Here is a 23529-nt window from a genome sequence, read left to right as displayed (position 1 = left end):
ATAAAATTTACGGATTGAGTAGGAAGCTTGTAAAGCTTTTTATTGAAAACTTTCTCCGTACTGCAGTAATCAGTATTTAACAAATTTCAAATAAATGGTAACAAAATATAAATATCTAAACTAAACTATACATATCATATCGACTTGTTCTTGCTTTCTTACTATACATACTATGTTTATGACAAGTATTCATGAACTAAATTTAAGATACATTACTGTTAGATTAGAGGTATAAGCACGAGTATGAATTCATTTTTAAAAGCAATATATAGCTTATTTTAGTGTTTGATCTATTAAACTAATATGTTGAGAAAATTGAATGCTCGGTTTTTAGAAATGTACAACGAAATTAAGTTTGTTTAATACAGAAATACAATATTTTGCTAAAAACATATTGTAAAGAAAAGCCCTGAATCGACATTATTAACATCGCCTTTCCTAGGAGGTGAAGTGTCTCAAAATGAACCAATATCTGCAAACAAAGTACTAATGACTTTTACATAGTTTACTTTGTCAAATTGGCAGTGTAATATGTGTTTAAACTATCAATGAACAGTACGTGTTAACTGTTCTATATTTATATTTAGTTCTCTGCAACCTAAAGATGCGTACGGTTATGGTACGGAAAATAGCTTCAAACCTATTTTGCACCCAGACGCTATACAGATAACGTTCAAGCGTTCAGTGAGTAGGAAATCGAAAGTAAATATTTATTTATTTACGAACCTTAAACGAGTATATATTTCATTTAAATTAGTTATATTGGTTCAGAAAGTGATTGATAACATTCTTTTATTTATTGAAATTTATACAGACTTTGTTAATGTTTACTTTAGATTGTTTTATTCTACCAAAGATAAAAAATAAAAACTGATAACATTAACAGAGAATAATTTAAAAAGTAAAAAAATACCAATGACTCAGTGATGAATGATTTATAAGATGTAAGATATAATTATATATGCATATTCTTCTTGATTTTCATATTTTTGAGCTCAATAGGTAGAGCGTTGGACTGTGAATCAGACGACACTGGTTCGATTCCCAGACAGCGCAGCTCAGGTCACTTTCGTTGTGATTGATCATGAAATCCTTTCTACAGTCATTCGCACTGTACCTGTGCTCTGGCATGTACAGAAGTTTCAGTTCCTTGCGAAAGTGAAGGCAACTAGTACTGGTAAACTGCTTGACAGCCTGCCCAGGAACAATGCTTGACCCTAAAGTTTACTCCAATATGCAGTGTCCGAACCAACAAGCCACTGCCTACATGTATTCTTATCAGTTGCATATCATATAAATCATATGTAAAATGGCTGACAGTTGGTTAGTCCTAATTATAAGACTTATACGAAAACCTATTTCATGTTTATCCTTCATTATGATTGTTCTGATATTTTACATTTTTCAGATGACTTCAAAAATGTGTAGTTTTAGATCTTATGCATTTAATCAATTTAATTAGTAATGATTTGAAAGAAATAGAATTGCCAATGAAAGATTAATGCAAAATGAACATGCTAACACTAACTGAAATTAAATTTGTCACCTTACATACATGTCCATTTATATGTCACCACTGCCATGTAATCCACCTAGGCAGCGATGTACTTGTTATCATTGCTTAATAAAAAATACTCTTTTATTTTAAAATACTAAAACAACTTGTAAACATATTTGTATAGGGCATAAATGTATAATGATCACTTTCAGAGAAAAAGATCTAATGCTGATGCATAAATTGTACTGCACCAACATATATAGTTTCAATATGGCTGATTATGGTAGGAAACAAAAATGTTGAAAAGTTTAAATCAGCCATATGCGGATAACAGTTATTAAATTTTTCAACATTGACTACTGTCTACAGTCACAATAACAATGCATTTACTTTTACCAACTCATTTCAACTTTATTAGGAAATATAAGCCTGATAATTTGTGTAACAGTGAGTGAAATTTTGCGTGCAACTACATGTACATCTTATTTCATCAATCAGCATGTGAAGGTTAAATGTTACTCAAAACTTCACATAACAAGGTCATAACTGGAGATCACTATCCAATGCACTTAAATTTAGCAAGGATTAGGACTGAGTTATATCCCTTTTTAAAATTTTCTGGTTTAAGTTTTGCAGTGGTTTTTTTCACTAAATTTGAAAAAGGCCTTAGCCTCCTGATTTTGGGAAGAATTATTATTAAAATTGCTAATTTGGGAAGTAAAAAAATTTGGAGTTTGTTCAGATTTTTGGGAAAAGTTCTCTGGAAAATGTGTGATTAAAAAAAATCAATTGGGAGGTCTCTTGTTACATTTGGTGAAAAATTGCTGTTTTGCATGCAAGATCAGGTTCCACAATTTTTTTTTCTGCTTTACAGGAATGTTGTAATGGTATAAGATACAAACTATCAGCATGACAGACCCGGGTTTCGATGGAAACAATGGTGCTGACCCAGACACACTGGAGAAAGATGGAATTTCCTTTGCTCAACAAGCTGTCACATGTGACCAGCACAATAAGCATTCAATGGCAATATTCTTTTACACTGTAAGAATCAAGTGATCATAGGTTGATTTGTTTGTATAAAAATTTTTAAGTTTATTAGTACCGTAAAACCCTCTCCCAAGACCATCAGTAGGTCATTATCAAAATGACTTCAATTGTTGGGTGATCTCATAAGTGGATATTGTTGGACATAGATATTTTAACAGATTCATTTTATTTTGTCATTGTTAAGATGAAATGAAACCTTTCAAATATATAAATGAAATAAAAAACAACATATTTGTCATAGCTGTAAAATTATGCCTATTGATACACTGGCTTTGTGTGTGTTTTGTTTTTTACATTGATGAAATATGATATCTGCCAGGGATTTTTTCCGAAAATTTCAACATATTATTTTTAACTAAATATATTTGATTATGATGGTTTAAGTGCTTTTCCATGTTTTTATACAGAGGGACTCTAGGAGTAAGACATGAAGTGTTACTACATTGTTTTTATTGTATTTCATGGTAACAATATATAAGGTCTTGAATTTCGTATTGTATATTATCAGGAAGCTGCTCAAGCGTTATTGAATGCTGCAATGAGTGGTTCTAAAATGCCTGGTATTGTAGATAAAGCTCAACAGTATATAACAAGGGCAGAGGAACTGAAGAAAATCAGTAAGTGTGGACATAATTCCAGAATATGTTGCTTTAATTGTTATAAATCCTGACATTTGATGATGAATCATGATAAATACAACCCAAAAACTATTTAATTAAGTTTTTAAGTTAAACTCTACAATTGGAATTTATAATGAATTGCGGGAAAAATACTTAATAACAAGATAGCACAGTTTTAACCTTTTCAACATATTTGTTATATGTCATATTAAAATCACATTGTAAAGGCTACTAGGAATGAGTAACTTTGAAACTTACAAAATATACTGGAATGGAAGTAAGTGAAATGCTTGATTCCAGTTCATAAAGTTACAGTATCCCGTTGTACTAGTACTTTCAGGGAGTGATTCTTATGATTATTTCATTTAGTTTTGTGATAGCTTGAACATATTTTAGGCATAGCCGGGTGAAATGGCAAACATATACCTCATAAGTCTTCACGAAATCTGTACTAGTAGTAATCACAGACACTTGGGGTTTGGAGCTCAAAATAAAATGCATATTTGTCAATCCCAGCACATGTACTGATCATATATATCAAAAAAACTTAATATAAGCCGTTTTGAAAAAAATTCATATTTCAACATCTATAATAATACACACTTGGGGTTTGGAGTTCAAAACGCCTTTAAAATCCAAATAAAATGCAAATTTGTCAATCCCAGCACATGTACTGATCATATACATCAAAAAAACTTAACATAAGCCGTTTTGAAAAAAATTCATATTTCAACATCTATAATAATACACACTTGGGGTTTGGAGCTCAAAACGCCTTTAAAATCTAAAAAAATAAAATGCATATTTGTCAATCCCAGCACATGTACTGATCATATACATAAAAAAACTTAATATAAGCCGTTTTGAAAAAAATTCATATTTCAACATCTAAAATAATTATTATAGACGTTGAAATATGAAATTTTTTCAAAACAGTTTATATTAAGTTTTTTTTTGATATACACATATATGATCAGTATATAAAACCCCAAGTGTCTGTGGTACTAATCTCTTTTCCACAAGTAATTTCCAACTTCTCAACATTATTCAGTTGAAATAGAAATTGAGGTTATCAGGGGTTCATCTTGCATGAAAAATGTTGTTGTTATCCATATTGAAGGATTAAAACAACAAACCCAAAGTTCCCAGGTCTGTGTACATATAGCTCTATCCACTGAGGTAGTCAGGTGTGGTAGCAACTGATTAGGAATTATTCTTGTTTTTCAGATTCAAGAAATCCCCAGGCTATGAATCAAACCATGTCATCACATCAGGTATGGTTTGCTGTATGGTCTTTGAAACAAATGGTCATATAAACAAAGGTTTTTGAAACAATTCATTTAAACAAAGGTCCATTTATCTTCCATTTTCACTGTCATTAATATTATCTTGACTATATAAACCATGTTGTCACTGTTTAAACATGAATTGGAAAACCCGAGATGTAAATTGAGATACACAAGTGACAAAGGAGTCTGTTTAAAGCATTATTACTCCTACAGATTATATCAGTGATATATATTAACTGTTCAGATATCTAGTTTTCAGCTTGACAATTTGAAGAATAGGGAGAGCTATTGTACTCACCCAGGCTTTGACATATGTGTCAGTATCGCCTTCACACTTAGTTAAGCTTTTACAGAAAACTGTACAGAAAAGTTACCATACCAAGAATAACATAGACTCAGTCTATTATTAGTATTTACAGACCATGGTGACGATTTTAAAACAGTTATATTTTCAATTAAACTTACAGTATATCTTATATCTATATGATATTTGGCCTGGTTTTACCTATTTTTTAAAGTATATAAATAGTTTTATGAAATTTTTATTCTTAGAGACATTAAAACTAAAAATTACAAATCTTGTTTTTAAACTCTTTAAACAAATAGTGAACATCCTTATTTGGCTGAAGGTTCTGTAAACTACAATTCCATTGGTTACAAATGTAGGTAAAAAATGATTTTAATACAGCTACACAGAAAAAAGTATTTAAATGAGATAATAAATTATTTATTTTCATATCTTATAATTTCAGTGTGACATGGAAAGAGCCAAATTTTTATTAAAACAGGCATTTGAAGAAGATGAGATGGGAAATGGACAGGAAGCTATTGATCTGTACACTGAAGCTGTAGAATTATGTCTAAAAATAGTAAGTTCTATCTGTACACTGAAGCTGTAGAATTATGTCTAAAAATAGTAAGTTCTATCTGTACATGAGGCTGTAGAATTATGTCTAAAAATAGTGAGTGACATTATGTACACTTAAGCTTTAGAATTATGTATAAAAAATAGTAAGTTACATTATGTACGCTGAAGCTTTAGAATTATGTCTAAAAATAGTAAGTGACATCTGTACACAGAAGCTTTAGAATTATCTCTAAAAATTGTAAGTAACATAATGTACACAGAGGCTTTAGAAAGTAATTTACAGTATGTACACTGAAGGTGTAGAATTATGTTACATTATGTACACTGAAGCTGTAGAATTATTTCAAAAAATAGTAAGTTATATCTGTACATAAAATTATGTCTAAAAATAGTAAGTTGCATCTGTACACTGCAGATTATTGTTTGTCAAATTTGGGATTGATAGTTAATTCATAATTTTGATTTTCTTTTTGCAGAGAAATGGAACAAAAGATGCAGCATTACAAGAAAAGGTGAAGAAACTTGCTTCACAAGCTCTGGATAGGTATAGTAATTGCCAATTATATAGATTGAAGGTGCATGCCTCCACTTTGATAAAGTTGTACCCATGCAGCAAGAGCAGACCAGGGTTTGACGGCGTGTTTTTGCATATGCGCCATCTGATCAATGTTTTCTCTTTTTGCTATTTAGTCAGCACTTACTTTGGAAATTTTCCTTAAAATGTTGAATGGTTTTTGTCAAGATTGAAATGCCCATAATGCTCCAGAAATGCTTTAAATTTTATTTTTTATGCCCCTGCCATATAATGGCTGGGGCATATAGTGTTACCTTGTTCCGTCATTCCGTCCTTCCATCCTTCCGTCATTCTGTCATTCCGTCATCATCAGTTTCCGTTCATTATCTTAGAAATGGTTGCACACATTCAACTTAAATTTGACATATGGATATGTCATGAGAAAATACAGGTCAAGTTCGAATTTGGTCATGATTAGATTATATTTGGCAGAGTTATGCGCCTTTTACTTTGAAAATAATATTAAATTTTCAGTTTTTGTTCATTATCTCCCCAACGCAATTACACATCCAACTCAAACTTGACATATGGATATGTCATGAAATTTTCAGTTTCCATCATTATCTCCTCTAGGGTGTTGCACATTCAACTCAAATTTGACATATGGATACGCCAAAGAAATGCGCAGGGAAAGTTCGAATTTTGTTACGGTTCAATGATTTTGGCAGAGTTATGTCCCTTCAACCTTGAAAAGAAAGTAAAATTTCAGTTCCCATTCATTATCTCCCCAACAGTTGTACATATTCAACTCAAATTAAAGATATGGATATTTCACAAGAATGCATTGGTCAATTTGGAATTTGGTCATGGTTTAATGATAGCTGACAGAGTTATCATCCTTGAACTTTGAAAAAAAATTCATAAATTTTAGGTTTCCGTTCATTATCTCCCCAATGGTTGTACATATTCAACTCAAATTTGACATATAAATACATCTTAGGAATAACCAGTTCAAGTTTGAATTAGGTCCTGGTTCAATGATTTTGGACAAAGTTATCTTTCTTGAATGTTGGAAAAATTTTGAATTTTCATTTTCAGCACTCATACTTTTGTGGAAATGTTTGTAGCCATTATTTTGGATATGAAATTTACAAAAGGTAAACACTGAATAGTTTCAGTGCCTTGAACTTTATGTAAAAATGGTTTGTGTTAACATTGAATAGTTTTAAGGGCTTGAACTTAAAATGAAAAAATAATTTGTGCAAACAAATTTTGAACAAAATATTATAACATTTGAAATTTTGGAGATGCGGGGGCATCCATGGCGTGACATCACATTTCTAGTTAATTGTTATTTTCATGTTTGTCATGAAGGTAGCAAAATGTAAACAAAGTAGTATTTAGACTTCCATACAAAATACCAAATCACTATAACTGTACTAATTGCCATAAAGCAACACAAGAAAAGATGGTTTAGGTTATTAGCCAATGAGTAACTTTTTGTTAACTATAAAAGAACTTCAAAGATAAAAGGCATTTGAGAATAAAAAAAGTCTTTCTGGGTCTTATTCAGTTTTTAGCTCGACTATTCGAAGAATATGAGAGCTATTGTAGTCGCGTCGGCGTCAGCGTCTGCGTTGGTTAAAGTTTTTTGTAAAGTCAAATATCTCAATTATTACTTGAGATATTCAATTGAAACTTACAATACTTATTTATAGTAACAAGGTACATCAGATAGTCAAGTTGGATAACTCTGCCTACAATATTGACAGAATTATGCCCCTTTTTAACTTAGAAATTTTGGTTAAAGTTTTTTGTAAAGTCAAATATCTCAATTTTATTGCTTGAGATATTCAATTGAAACTTACAATACTTATTTATAGTAACAAGGTACATCAGATTGACAAGTTGGATAACTCTGCCTACAATATTGACAGAATTATGCCCATTTGGAACTTAAAAATTTTGGTTAAAGTTTTTTTGTAAAGTCAAATATCTCGATTATTGCTTGAGATATTCAATTAAAATTTAAAATACTTTTTTATAGTGACAATGTACATCAGTTTGCAAAATTGCATAACTCTGCCTGCAATATTTGCAGAATTATTTGCCCCTTTGAAACTTAGAAATTTTGGTTAAAGGTTAAAGGTCTTCAAAGATATTTACTTGAAACTTTAGACATGCACTTAGGGTCATAATTGGAGGGTCATAATTGTATGTCACTGACCAAGTTCCATAACTCTATCTTGCATTAAGGCTGATTCATATCCCCTTTTCTACTTAGTCTTTTGGTTAATGTTTACATGCAAGTTTTACATATCTCAATAACTATTAAAGATATTAATTTAAAACTTCACATATGCATTTAGGGTCATAATTGTAGGTCACTGACAAAGATCCATAATTCTATCTTGCATTTAAACTGATTTTTCTCCCCTTTTTCAACTTAGAAATTCATGGTAAAGTTTTGCTTGTAAGCTGTTATCTCAATAACTACTGAAGGGTTTGTGCCTTTTTTGGGACAATTTTATGCATTCATAATAATAAAGCAGTGATTTACTTGATAAAACATCTTAATAACAAGCCTTTGTACCTTTTCTGTCAAATTTATGTATTCATTGGTAATTAGTATTATTATACTCAATAAAACACCCTTGAGTCATTACCTTCCGAATAGTCAAGCCAATACTGTATAATTAGACTCTCTCTAAGGCCTATAACATGAATTTATAAAAAAAAATTAGCCCTTTTGTGAACTTAAAAAATTTAACATTATCAAGGCTCTTTTACTATCAAGCACTTAGAATAGTCGAGCGTGCTGTCCTACCGACAGCTCTTGTTAAATTCATTGTAATTATTTGTATTATTTTTATTATGCAGAGATATAACATTGTAATTAAAGTATGATATTGTAGAGTAACCATTTGAAACTTATTTCAGAGCAGAAGATTTAAAAAAGAAACTATCTCCTAAATCAGAAGTTACCCCTGTTGTGACCCCCACCAATAAACCAATGAATTCTGCCGGCAAAGTTGTCCCTCCGCTTGGGTTTGGGGCATTCGCCGGCAGTGATGATGAGGAGCAAGGGTCACAGGGTTCAGTACCAAATGTAACAAGGGCAAGGTCACAGAAAGGGACTTCAGGTGTAATAAATGTTGGACGTAATGCTTATACTAAAGAGGAAATTGATGTGTTAAGGTAAGATATGTATGCTGTATGTGTAAGTGAAATGAAATTTATTTTTTAGCTCCACTATTCGAAGAATAGGGATAGCTGCTGTACTCACCATGGCATCGGTATTAGTGTTGGCATCACACTTTGATTAGATTTTGCTTGCAATTTGGTATCTCCAGAACTGCTGAAGGGAATGGGTTGAAACTTCACACACTTATTGAGAGCATAATAGGAGGTCACTATCCAAGGCCCATAACTCTGACATGGATTTTGAGAGATGGTCCTACTGACAGCCTTGTCCTGACTTTTTAATGATGAAATATTGAACTAAATGTGTGTAGTTTATAAAGTATTTATTTTAGTTTGATGTTATAAGCTGTTGAAAGCTATAAGTTTATAGACACACTCTCTTGAATCTGTTACTTCATTCAGCCAGTCCTAAGCAATGAGGGTGATTTTTTGTGTCGCCTCTACGGAGTAGTGGCGACATATAGGGATCACTTCTCCGTCGTCTGTCTGTCCGTCTGTCCGTCTGTCCGTCACAGAACTTGTCCGGACTACCCCTCATAAACTACTGGTGCAATTTCATCCAAACTTTACAGGAATGATCAGTATCAAGTCTAGTTGTGCATATTGTCAGCATTTTCCAGTTCAATGATTTTTGTCAGAGTTATGGCCCTTTAATAATTTTTAATTTTAAAGTTTGTCCGGACTACTTCTCTTATACCACTAATGCAATTTCAATGGAACTTTACAGGATTGATCTGTAGCTCAAGTCCTTGCGCATATTGCAAGGGTTTTCCGGTTGAATGATTTTTGGCCGAGTTATGGCCCTTTGATAAAAAGGTGTTTTTTTCTGTGTGTTGCCAGATACGCAAAAGCTTGTCCGGACTACGCCTCATAAGCTACTGGTGCAATTTTATCCAAACTTTACATGATTGATCAGTACCAAGTCTAGTTGTGCACTGTCCGTCTGTCTGTCCGTCTGTCACAAAATTTGTCCCAACATGAAATTGGCCATTATGAGGCGACACATGTGATTACTGATCGCTCTTGTCTTGCTCAAGAAAACAACAGCTAGCCATTGATGAGGTTTAAACCGACACAACAAGCAATTCTTAGATTATATGTCTGTTGCTTAAACTATAGTATAAACGAATAAACGAAAACAATGCTTTTACACTTCATTTGTTTTTCATGCATTAGCAAAAAATTATTAAAAAAATAAAAATAATAAAAAAAACATACACACATACATTTTTATGAGGTCATGTAACATCTTGTAAATGACACTTCTGAATCCATGAATTATGCTTACCATACTGGGTTGTATTTCAGATAAGAATAAATCTGGTTTTGTAATTTCACACATTTGGTTTCCTTTCATCCATACTCTCTCATTTTATGTTTTATTTTGTTATTATTATTATTTAATATATCTTTAAAATCTCTTTCTGTAGGATTACCTCAGATGTTAATGGCAGATTATATGTTCCTTTCCTGTCTGTTGATATGAAAGAAAGATTTGCTTTTCCAGTCCCCTTCAGGTAAGTTGATCCCTGATAGAAACATGCTCACCCTGTCAATATTTTTTTTATATGTATGCTTCCAAAATACTGATTATGTTCATCTTTGAAACTGGGTAGAGTTGCAACTCATCTGATTTGAGAGTTTTGAATTATTGTTCAATGTGACTTTTTTTGATATTTTTTAGCTCGACTATTCGATAAGAATAAGTAGAGCTATTGCAGTCACCCGAGCGTCGGCGTCGGCGTAACCACTTATGTTAAAGTTTTTGTAATAGTTCAAATATTTTCAAAGTCCATAGACATATGGCTTTGAAACTTTGCACACTTGTTCACCATCATGACCCCAACCTGTAGACAGGAGGAGGTAACTCTATCAGGCATTTTGACAGAATAATGCCCCTTTTTCGACTTAGAATTTACGTTAAAGTTTTTGTAATAGTTCAAATATTTTCAAAGTCCATTGACATATGGCTTTGAAACTTTGCACACTTGTTCACCATCATGACCCCAACCTGTAAACAGGAGGAGGTAACTCTATCAAGCATTTTGACAGAATTATGCCCCTTTTTCGACTTAGAATTTACGTTAAAGTTTTTGTAATAGTTCAAATATTTTCAAAGTCCATTGACATATGGCTTTTGAAACTTTACACACTTGTTCACCATCATGACCCCAACCTGGAAACAGGAGGAGGTAACCCTATCAAGCATTTTGACAGAATTATGCCCCTTTTTCGACTTAGAATTTACGTCAAAGTTTTTGTAATACCTCAAATATTTTCAAAGTCCATTGACATATGGCTTTGAAACTTTGCACACTTGTTCACCATCATGACCCCAACCTGTAAACAGGAGGAGGTAACTCTATCAAGCATTTTGACAGAATTATGCCCCTTTTTCGACTTAGAATTTATGTTAAAGTTTTTGTAATACCTCAAATATTTTCAAAGTCCATTGACATTTGGCTTTGAAACTTTGCACACTTGTTCACCATCATGACCCCAACCTGTAAACAGGAGGAGGTAACTCTATCAAGCATTTTGACAGAATTATGCCCCTTTTTCGACTTAGAATTTACGTTAAAGTTTTTGTAATTGTTCAAATATTTTCAAAGTCCATTGACATATGGCTTTGAAACTTTGCACACTTGTTCACCATCATGACCCCAACCTGTAAACAGGAGGAGGTAACTCTATCAAGCATTTTTTTTACTATCAAGCACTAAGAATAGTCGAGCGTTGCTGTCCTACCGACAGCTCTTGTTTAAGAAAATCAGTTATTAATAATGCTTGTTTTTTTTCTCAATATGTAATGACGAATCTTAATAATTTTTCAAAAGCCTCTTCATACTTGAACAAATAATAAATCAAAGTAACTACCATATATCAACTACTACACGATCCACTGGGCATTACATTTTCCAAAAATGGGATGTTAATAGGAAATACAAAGAAAGTTAAAATTTTCAAAATATAAATAATATAAAGTTTTTGTGTTATTTACTGCTGAATTATTTACATTACATACACTGGAAGCACCAGCTGTGTAATACATGTGCTAATTTTCTTTGATTTATAGTAATAATTTGCTATTGTTATGGTAACTCAGTGATTTTGTTTTTTGTCAAAAAAGGCGGGCGTGTTTATTATAGAATATACAATACTTGCTTTCTTTAAGATTTAACATAAAAGAAGTATTATTGTGCTTAAAAAAATTAATATATACAATCTTACAGTGATAAAGATGGGAAGTTGGCTTTGTCACCAAAACAGAAGCAGAATTTTGGCAGATGGGCAAGACCAGAAGACTTCTGTGATGATCCTAAAATGATCATTGCCGTGTCCAGTTTTAGCATCAGACAGGTATATGATGGTTTTGAACTACGTATGTAATATATTGCACTTATTTAAATAAAGCAATTTTTCATTTGTTGCCAAATTTAAAGCGTTCAAATGTCAATTTTTTTATCAAATGTATATACAAGCATAGGGTGCCTATCTTTACTAATTACTAGTCGATGAAAAATATGCTTGGGGTTTGAAATTGAGAGAATCTTAACTTGCTACCCATACAGATGTGAAGGGCTGGCCCTAGGGTAACTGTTCAAAGGGGTAATAAGCCTCTGCTTAGCTTCTGCCAAACAGTACATGTAGCTTCTGCCAAACAGTACATGTAGCTTCTGCCAAACAGTACATGTAGCTTCTGCCAAACAGTACATGTAGCTCCTGCCAAACAGTACATGTAGCTTCTGCCAAACAGTACATGTAGCTTTTGCCAAACAGTACATGTAGCTTTTGCCAAACAGTACATGTAGCTTCTGCCAAACTGTACATGCAGCTTCTGCCAAACAGTACATGTAGCTTTTGCCAAACAGTACATGTAGCTTCTGCCAAACTGTACATGTAGCTTCTGCCAAACAGTACATGTAGCTTTTGCCAAACAGTACATGTAGCTTTTGCCAAACAGTACATGTAGCTTTTGCCAAACAGTACATGTAGCTTTTGCCAAACAGTACATGTAGCTTTTGCCAAACAGTACATGTAGCTTCTGCCAAACTGTACATGTAGCTTCTGCCAAACAGTACATGTAGCTTCTTCCAAACAGTACATGTAGCTTCTTCCAAACTGTACATGTAGCTTCTGCCAAACAGTACATGTATCTTCTTCCAAACAGTACATGTAGCTTCTTCCAAACAGTACATGTTGCTTCTGCCAAACAGTACATGAGGGCCTGAAATTCTCATCTTTTCTTTTCTGATAGTAGCATATAAGTTATTGAATTCTAAGTAGGAAGGGAGAATGATGTCATTCTAAGCTGCATCAAAATGATGTCATTTAAAGCACATGGCTCATCATACACATAGACAGACTGGTTCAGACACCAGAAAAGACTGGTTCAGACACCAGAAAATCTAGTGTGATATGCTAGAATAGACATTGATTATTGTTTGGTTTGTATTGCTAAGAGTTTATTAATGATGTTTATAACTTTCAGACTATAGTATCAGACTGCAGTTTTGTAGCATCTCTTGCAATCAGTGCTCAATATGAGAGGAGATTTAAGAAAAAACTCATTACCAGGTATACTTATGCTTAATTTAATGTACCTTTAACTATTTATATAATATTGATTTAATGCATTTGTCACTGATAAATGTACAATTTTATCTTTTATGCTCATTCATTGCCTACAAGAGAGATGCATATCTCTCCCAGATATAGTACCATCTTTTTGCCTCAAAGACGTGTATACCTGTTGTTGAAAATAAAATTTGTAATAGAAAGAGCATCAAAACACGAGGCTATCTGATTTGTATGTGGGGGTGTAGCCCCCGAGTATAAATCAGGTTGCCGATTGTTTTGATGTTCTTTCTTTTTTGTATCATAGTCAAACATAAAAACACGTTCCCTGTTGTCACAAAATGAAACCCCAGTAAAAAGTAACCAATGAACGAGCATCTGAATATGATATTTCTGTCGCTTTCACTCTCTGTCGTCACAATATGTAAACCCCAGCAAAAATGAACCAATCAATGAGCATGCTCTGGAGTGCGGGTAACTAATACCTGCACTCCAGTTAACGCACTGTGCATGTATATGTATACAATTTAACTCTGACACATTTTCAACAGAAAGGTCCCCAAACTATGATACAAACTAGATTTATTGAATTGTTGATGGTATTTTGTAATACCTTTGGTTTGAGGTCACTTTATAAAAACATGTTTATTTTTACTTTTTATAAAATGTTTTTTTAGCTCACCTTGTGTATTTATATTTCTATACTTTTGTATTTCAGTATAGTTTATCCACAGAATAAAAATGGTGATCCAGTGTACAATCCATGTGGGAAATACATGGTCAAACTGAACATAAATGGTGTACTAAGAAAGGTATCTTTTCTTTTAAATGCTATGTGTAATTATCATGTAATGTATGTAGTCGATAAGGTATTTGTTGAGTACTGTAATACATTCTAAATTTGAGCTATGAACTTGCCTGGATTTTGATTTTGAGATTAACTGAATTAAGCTCAACTATTTCAAGAATAGGGAGAGTTATTGTCATGTTGGTGTTTTCATGTTGGTGTTGGCATTGGTGTTTGTATTGGTGTTGGTGTTGGTATCAGTGTTGGTATAGGTGTTGGCATTGGTGTTGGCATTGGTATTGGTGTTGGTATCGGTGTCAGTGTTGCCATCACACTTTGGTTAGGTTAATGCATGCAAGTTGGTATTTCCAAAACTACTGAACAGAATGGGTTGAAACTTCTTACATTTGTATCCTTATTTACTTGTAAGGTTATAAAAAAATTATATCGTAGTAAAGCCTTTTATTTTGTCTTGCCATGATACATGATCTGCAAAAAGAATCAGTCACCATATTAAAATGCTAGAATAGTTTTATAATTGTTAAATTTATTTTTGCCTACATAACTGTTTTTATTCCAAATAGAAGAAAGTTTGTAAGACCTAAGTGCATAGTATTTTGTAAATTGTCAATAATGGTTAGATTTTTTTTCTTTCCCTCACAAGGTGATTGTAGATGACTTTCTGCCAATAGATCAACATGGAGAATTACTGTGTTCCTACTCTAACAATAGAAATGAACTTTGGGTATCTATTCTTGAGAAGGCATACATGAAAGTTATGGGAGGTTATGACTTCCCTGGATCTAACTCTGTAAGTATACTGTGGTAAAATGTCTTAAATCTGTAAAATATTAAAGGACTCCATTAAGGTATTCTGACATGATGGGCCTCAGACTCATTTTTGCAGTTTAATGTTCTATTTGATGTAGATCTTGACCAATAACTCATGTGCAAAATTTCAGATCGTTTGCTCATTCCTTTTTTCCAGAACGATTTTCACTCAAATCGGGCTATGAGTAGCACAAAAATATGATTTTCAATTTATTTTCGAGTATATTTTTTAATATCTTTTGCATAAATTTCTGTTAAAAGTGCACTACCTAAACTACATAAGAAATTATTTTTTTTTTATGTTTTAAGGCTTTTGGACTTTAGTGGAGTTCCTTTAACATAGATTGGTGTTTCTGAATTAGGCTCTTACTTCGGTAACTTCCCAAAGCCTGCGGCAACTTTTTAGCTCGACTATTCGATAAGAATTAGTAGAGCTATTGCAGTCACCCGAGCGTCCGCGTCCGCGTCGGCGTAACCACTTATGTTAAAGTTTTTGTAATAGTTCAAATATTTTCAAAGTCCATAGACATATGGCTTTGAAACTTTGCACACTTGTTCACCATCATGACCCCAACCTGTAAACAGAAGGAGGTAACTCTATCAAGCATTTTGACAGAATAATGCCCCTTTTTCGACTTAGAATTTACGTTAAAGTTTTTGTAATAGTTCAAATATTTTCAAAGTCCATTGACATATGGCTTTGAAACTTTGCACACTTGTTTAACATTATGACCCCGACCTGTAAACAGGAGGAAGTAACTGTATCAAGCATTTTGACAGAATTATGCCCCTTTTTCGACTTGGAATTTATGTTAAAGTTTTTGTAATAGTTCAAATATTTTCAAAGTCAATTGACATATGGCTTATAAACTTTGCACACTTGTTCACCATCATGACCCCAACCTGTAAACAGGAGGAGGTAACTGTATCAAGCATTTTTTTTACTATCAAGCACTAAGAATAGTCGAGCGTTGCTGTCCTACCGACAGCTCTTGTTCTATCTGTGAGGCTAGTGCAGACAAAGATCAGCTGGTACTTGTACACCCATGTCTTATAATCATGGTCTGCACTGTTTGCTATTCAGTCAGTACTTATTTTAGAATTTTCCTTTAAGGTGATGACTAGATTTGTCCAACTTTAACAATTCACAAGACCATTAAAGATATTTAGTGTTGTCACAGTTAAACTGCTTTGTCATTGTCTAAGAAATGCTATTACTGCTGTAGAATAATATATGGTGAACAATTTTGTTGTTGTTGTTGTGTTACAGAATATAGATCTGAATGCACTGACGGGCTGGATTCCTGAGCGTGTTTCCATGAGCAATGACATTTTTGATAAAGACAAGGAGTTCAAGCGTATCCTTGACCGATTTCACAAAGGTCATTGTCTTGTTACCATGGCAACTGGAGATCTCAATGATGCGGAAGCTGATAGGGCGGGACTTGTGCCAACTCATGCTTATGCAATGTTAGATATTAGAGAAGTCAAGGTCAGTTAATTAAGCTTGTTGATTGTAATTGATTTGGTTTTTTTTTTCTTTGAATTTTTACACGGAGGACATAAAATTTAAGTATGGAAGTAGAAAATATGTATATGACTGAATGTAATATTCATTTTCTTATAAGCCTATTTATAAACTAAAACATTGGAAATATTGTATTTATATTTTTAAACTCGGAATAGAATAAGAATACTTAGAGGTGTTCTTGAATCCCACCAGGGACTTTGGACTCTTTTGTGAGGAAGCTATCCAGCAAGCTTGGGGAAGGTCATTTGTTCTGTGTCTGAAATAATACACAGAAGGACACCTAACATTTCTACCCACCAGCAAAGCTGGAAAGTCTTGTTAAAAAGTGTTGGAGCGATTTAAACCCAACCAATAAATTGAAATAGATGTACATTAGTAAGATTTTTTGGAATGTTCAATTATAAATAATATATAACTGTATAGGGCAAGAGGCTGCTGATGTTAAAGAATCCATGGAACCATTTAAGATGGAAGGGAAGGTACTGTGAGAATGATCTTACAAATTGGACACCAGAGTTACAGAAAGCTCTCAACTATGACCCGAAAAGTGCTCAAATGTTTGACAATGGTAAACTTACAATATTAGATTTAAAACAGCGGCATGGCCGAGTGGTTAACAAGTCAGACTAGTGATCTAATGATCGCTGGCTGCATGGGTTCAAACCCCATCAGGGGCAAGTGGTTGTTTTCTTGAGCAAGAAACTGTACACTCATTGCTCAGTACTGGTTGGTTCAGGAACAGATTCGAAAGTGTGTCTGTAAGCTTGTAGCTTCTTACACAATCGAATTGAAATAAATTCTGTATGAACCAATATTCAATTTGACTGATTATTTGTTTAACATTGTTGACTCTGCCTTGAACAATATAAGTGGTCACATTTTTAGTTAATTTAAGTCAGTAAAAGCTTGCAAGTCACTATTTTTATCTATATACTGTCAAACCTTTGTTAAAGACCACATCTGAATAAAGATAACCTTGTAAATAAAGGCCACTTTTTTATAACCCTTCATTAATAATTTTGAATAAAGTAACCTCTCAACAAAGACCACTTGTCTATATAGACCAGGTTTTGTCTCTCCATTGGATGGCTTGTGTTAACAGGGTTGACTGTAATTTCAATAAACATCAATACCCAAACCCCACAAATCCCTTCCTTTTCCAAAATTGAAATGAAATTGATTTGAATAGAAGTTGTAAATCACATAAAACATGCTTGCTTGAATAGATTTTAAAATGGTATTTGTTGTACAATAATGTAGATTAGGCATTATTTGTCAGCTTTAGTTATGCATGTTGTTCTTCACCTTTTCTGGTATTTTTACTGTTCAAACTACATGTATATGATCTCTTTAATTCATAGGAACAGAATTCTGTTTTAAATGGATTATCTTACATATATTTATAATAACAAACAGTGAAGAAGAAAAGCTGAAAAGAAAATAAGTTTTAGTATCTATTTATGTATACCAAATGTGATTTTCAGGTGTGTTTTGGATAGATTATGAATCACTAATCCATTTTTATGATGTCATCTATATCAACTGGAACCCAGAATTGTTCAAGTACACCACATGCATGCACAGGTATGTTTGTTATTTGAAAGAAAATCTTTGCAATGATATTTATCAAATCTTATTTAACTTTAATATTTTTCCAAAGATTTTTTTGTCACTCATTCTTTTAACTTTATTATTCATTGAACATTATTAAAGCATTCTATGTGGCCAAAATGCCCCTTGTGGCTCCGGGGTTGCCTTATAGGGTTGAGGCATCAAAGTTGCAGCCATGTTTATCCCTGCATGATCATAAGAGGCAACTAAATGGGAGCAAATTACTTGAGCCTATGCATCTCTTAGCTCCAGCAATTGTGAGTGGTTTTGATCCTTGCTGTTGGTTTAAGTTAGTAACAATCATCTTTCCTGTTTTGGCACCATATGACCTTAATTATGTTGGTGCATTGTAAAATGGAGCAAAAATATGTGGCCTAAATTATTTAAGTTGTCTGTTTTGTGTTTCTAAAACATATATTTTTTTAACTGACTGTAACATTTTTGTTTGACAGTACATGGCAAGCTAAAGAAGGGCCAAAGAAAGACAGATACAATATTAGTGACAACCCACAATACAGACTTGAACTGAAGTCTAACCAACCATCAGCTGTCTGGTGTCTCTTAACCAGACATATAACAGATAAGGTACAAAAATATTGATAAGTTTTTGGAAAGCATTTCATTTGTGTTTACAAGATATTTTTATTGTTTGTTTGTTGAGTTTCTATTGATAACAACATATTTTGGTCCAGCCAACCAGTTAGCTCAATAGAGAGAGCATCTGATCAGTTAACCAGGGGTCTTTGGTTCAAGCCTCTAGATGGGTGAAAATTCTCTGCAACTTTAGATCTGGGACATTAAGCTAAGTAGTTATTTGTCTCTCACCACTGAGTCAGAAATCATGTAGGATTAGTACTTGGTCAATCTGTATGTTGGTAATGACTGGTAAGTCATCAAGGAAAGCCTTTTTATATGCCCGAAAGAATTTCGGGCATATTATGTTATACCCCCTGGCGTCCGTCCGTCCGTCTGTCCGTCCGTCTGTTAGCAATTTGGTTTCCGGAGCATAACTTAAGTTCCATTTGGCCCACAGTATTCAAACTTCATAGGATGATTGTCCATATTGGGTAGAAGACCCCTATTGATTTTGGGGTCACAAGGTCAAAGGTCAAGGTCACTATGACCTTAAAACTGAAAACAGTTTCCGGAGCATGACTTAAGTTACATTTGGCCCACAGTGTTCAAACTTCATAGGATGATTGTCCATATTGGGTAGAAGACCCCTATTGATTTTGTGGTAACAAGGCCAAAGGTCAAGGTCACTATGACCTTAAAACTGAAAACAGTTTCCGGAGCATAACTTAAGTTCCATTTGGCCCACAGTGTTCAAACTTCATAGGATGATTGTCCATATTGGGTTGAAGACCCCTATTGATTTTGGGGTCACAAGGTCAAAGGTCAAGGTCACTTTTACTTAGAAATTGAAAACAGTTTCTTTAGCATAACTTAAGTTCAATTTGGCCCACAATATTCAAACTTCATAGGATGATTGTCCATATTAGGTAGAAGACTCCTATTGATTTTGGGGTCAAAAGTCAAGGTCACTATGACCTTAAAACTGAAAACAGTTGTCGGAACATAACTTAAGTTTCATTTGGCCCACTGTGTTTAAACTTCATAGTATGATTGTCCACATTGGGTAGAAGACCCCTATTGATTTTGGGGTCACAAGGTCAAAGGTCAAGGTCACTATTACCTTAGAAATGAAAACAGTTTCCGGGGCATAACTTAAGTTCCATTTGGACCACAATATTGAAACTTTAAAGGATGATTGTTTTGTGAAGGAGGTAATGATACTTTATTTAATTCCCATGTCTTACAAATTCTTCATCTTTACTAAAAAAAAAAAAATCACTTTCGGGCATATAATGCTCCGCCTAGCGGTGCTCTTGTTAGATTATCTACTACCAAGATATGATCAAAGCTGTGATAAAATTGGCTTAAAAACCAGAGAAAAACAAACAAGCATGGTAGACAATCTCATATCAATTATGTGTGTTATTTGTACTTATTGGTTCATTACTTTAGAGTTGTCTCCCTGTTTAAGATTATAGCATTTGTACAGTTTTTAGATTATTAATTTGTTTTTTATTTTTTGTTCATACAATACTGTTTTGTTGCTTACAGAATGATTTTGCAGACAACCGTGAGTTTATAGCACTACTGGTGTATGACACTGGTGGGAAAAAGATATTCTACCCTCGTATGTTTAGTTTAAATCCTTTTAACTTACTCTGACAGCAATTTTGTTTGATGGACTTTTCCTGCTTAAAATTGGAAACTATGTAATTTTAAGTTTTAGGAATGTCAGAATATATATGTATGATTAAATACTGGAGTTACCTGCATACAGCTTCATCAAACATTGCAGAGTTGATGTTTGGCCTTGCTCTTTAATTTACAAGTTATTTTTAACAGGTGTTTTCTTATAACATATTTAAAATGTTTGTCTTACATAGACGATATAACAATCAGTAGATCAAAATCCAGGGTAAACTTTTAAGCAGTTATTATACATTTATGTTAAAGTTTCAAAGATCTACAAAGAAAAGAATTTTGTTTCAATGCTATTTATTTTAGAAATGTAATCTTCCATCATCTAAAGATCACTAGATCACAAAGGTAAATAAGTCCGTAACTCATCTCTTACACAATAGATTGTCAAAATTATGAAAGAAAGGCACTGTTCAACAATTTTTTTATACATATTTTCCCTTTAAACAGATGACCCTCCGCCATATAAAGATGGTGTAAGAATCAACAGTCCACATTACTTGTGTAAACTGATAGAGAATAAGAAGAACGCCACATACACGCTTGTTGTGTCACAGTACGAGAAAAACAATACAATACACTATACACTCAGGGTATTCGCAACATGCGAGTTCTCACTTACAAAGATTGTTGATCCATACAAGAAACAGTATGAAAAACGAGTATGTCAATGTTTTATCAATATTTTCTTTTAAACATATTTTCTATACTATCTATACCAAGTATTTTCTTTCACCTTTTCATTGATATTAAAGAGTAAAAAGCTATACTTCTAATGAGTTTTTACAAAATTTAAAAACAATAAAACTGTGGTATTTTGTTGTTTCCATACTAAGAACACAGTTTATTAAAGACACATGTAAATGATGTCATATATTGTTCACGATTAACATGGGTGTATAAGACGAGTTTTTCTAGCCTCGGTGTAACAGTGGATAATCATGTCTGATATGCTAGAATGATTTGTCTCTCACTGCTGATTCAGAAATCATGTAGGATGAGTAGTCAGTCATTTGCAGAGAAATTAGCTATTGCTGGTTGTTTATGCAGGAAAGATGGTTAGGTGAGCATCTGAAATATGACCCAAAATGTGTTTATTATATCAGTGTAAAAACTAACATATGATATCATATTTTTACCCATGTTTTCCATTCATTCCTGTTTGTTCAGTGGTTCAATGATAGCAATAATTTATGTTAATATTTGATATTTTTCAGTTAACGGGTCAGTGGAAAGGTGCGACTGCAGGTGGTTGTAGTAATTATCCGGACACTCACAAAAATAACCCAATATACCAGGTGAAAATTGACAACAGCAATACTGATAACTGTGTCTTAATTGAACTCTTTGGTCCAAAGTAAGTTATCCTAAATTGTACAGATCTTTTTTTCTCACTTTTTGAGATAAATCTGCAATGAATGCTGAAAAAAAAGTCATGAAAGTTATAATTGACATTATGCCCTTTTTAAGTTTGACTTTTCTAAAAATATTGGGAGCTTTTATACTCACCCAGGCATTGGTGTTGGCATAGCCATCACACTTTGGTTTAGTTTTTGGGTGCAAGTTTGTATCTGTAAAACCACTGAAGTGAACAGGTTGAAACTTCACATACTTATTCTTTTTGATTATCTTACATGATGGGCACAGGTACCTTTTAACAGACTTATTTTCACTTTACTTGGACAAGCTTAGAGAATAGCCATCTTGTTTGTCTTTAACGGACACCCCTCTTGTTTTCCCTCCCAGGTTTAAAGGGTTTTTAGCTTTTTTTTTTAAAATTTTTTACTAGAATGAGGGGTTGATTGACCAAAAATTTGGGTTTAATGAAGGATAAAATGAAAAAAACTGCAAAAAATTAAAAAAAACCTGCCCCACTTTTAAATTTAAATTGAATTTTTAATAGATAAAGCTGAAGGATTTTTGAAGTAAACTTAAAAAATTGAAAGAAATTTTTTGGAAAAATGTAAACTTATTTTGACTTTTACCTGTATACCCACCATTTACACTTGGATGTGTATAATGCCATTTTAATTTATATTAAGATATACAAGTTTAAGATTTCATTTCAAAAAAGCTATTGTTTTAATAAAACTATTGTTTCAATAAAGCTATTGTTACAATAAAGCTATTGTTTCAATAAAGCTATTGTTTCAATAAAGCTATTGTTTTAATAAAGCTATTATTTTATGTGTTACAGAGAATACAGTGTAGGGTTTGAGGTTGTATGTGTAAGTGCTAATGTACCAGGTGGCTTTACAAAAACAACTTCAGGGGATTTCAGGTAATGAATCTATTTAGTTCCTTTATTGAATAGTTGTTGTATATCAAGCTAGCTAATGTCTTTGGCCAGTTTTTATGCCACTGTTGTTGTGGTAGGGGTATATCGATTTGCTCTTGACAGTCCATCGAACTTGCACACTGTAATGTTGATAGTCTGTAGACTGAAGTAATTGAGGAATGTTCAGGCATATATGTCCTAACTATACATTTCCAGTTTATGTCTATAACCATCTGAAATACTACAGGAGAACAGGTCTTGCCTATGACAGCTTGAATAAAAAGTTTAATCCCAAGTATTTTTGATTTTAAAGCTTACAAACATAGTTAACTTTATGCCTCAGATAGCAATATTTTTCTCTTCTTGAAAAGGGGCAAACATGTTAAAATCATGTTTTTATAATGGATTTAAAATGATAATAAAAGCTAGAAGTAAGTAATGCTGTGTGTGAAATGATTTGTCATAAAGGGAGCATAATGTAAACAAAGTGTTTTTTTCTGATTTCCATCCTAAATGCACTATAAGTTTCTAATTTCCAACTGTCAGTGAAGGAATATCTTGCTAAACAATTTCGCCAATGAGTAACTTTGTGTAAA

General features: G+C 33.0%; 1 protein-coding gene across 2 annotated transcripts; it reads left to right on the top strand.

The window, feature by feature from the left end:
• Positions 1 to 645: 645 nt before the first annotated feature.
• On the top strand, positions 646 to 22927 carry LOC132756116 (calpain-7-like; the record flags this gene model as incomplete). Of its 2 annotated transcripts, none has more annotated exon segments than XM_060747108.1 (20): positions 646 to 702; positions 2373 to 2542; positions 3057 to 3165; positions 4396 to 4442; positions 5210 to 5326; positions 5802 to 5869; positions 8780 to 9037; positions 10474 to 10560; positions 12277 to 12403; positions 13536 to 13621; positions 14340 to 14433; positions 15073 to 15219; positions 16510 to 16731; positions 17194 to 17338; positions 18255 to 18354; positions 18834 to 18966; positions 20509 to 20584; positions 21106 to 21317; positions 21873 to 22012; positions 22853 to 22927. In XM_060747108.1, coding segments are annotated over 19 exon segments (2378 nt in total), but the record flags the coding sequence as incomplete, so codon positions are not given.
• Positions 22928 to 23529: the final 602 nt, after the last annotated feature.

Source organism: Ruditapes philippinarum, unplaced genomic scaffold, assembly GCF_026571515.1.
Source record: "Ruditapes philippinarum isolate M1 unplaced genomic scaffold, ASM2657151v2 ctg1854_1_1_1_1, whole genome shotgun sequence".
Lineage (NCBI taxonomy): Eukaryota > Metazoa > Mollusca > Bivalvia > Venerida > Veneridae > Ruditapes > Ruditapes philippinarum.
This window is presented reverse-complemented; position numbering and strand designations above follow the sequence as displayed.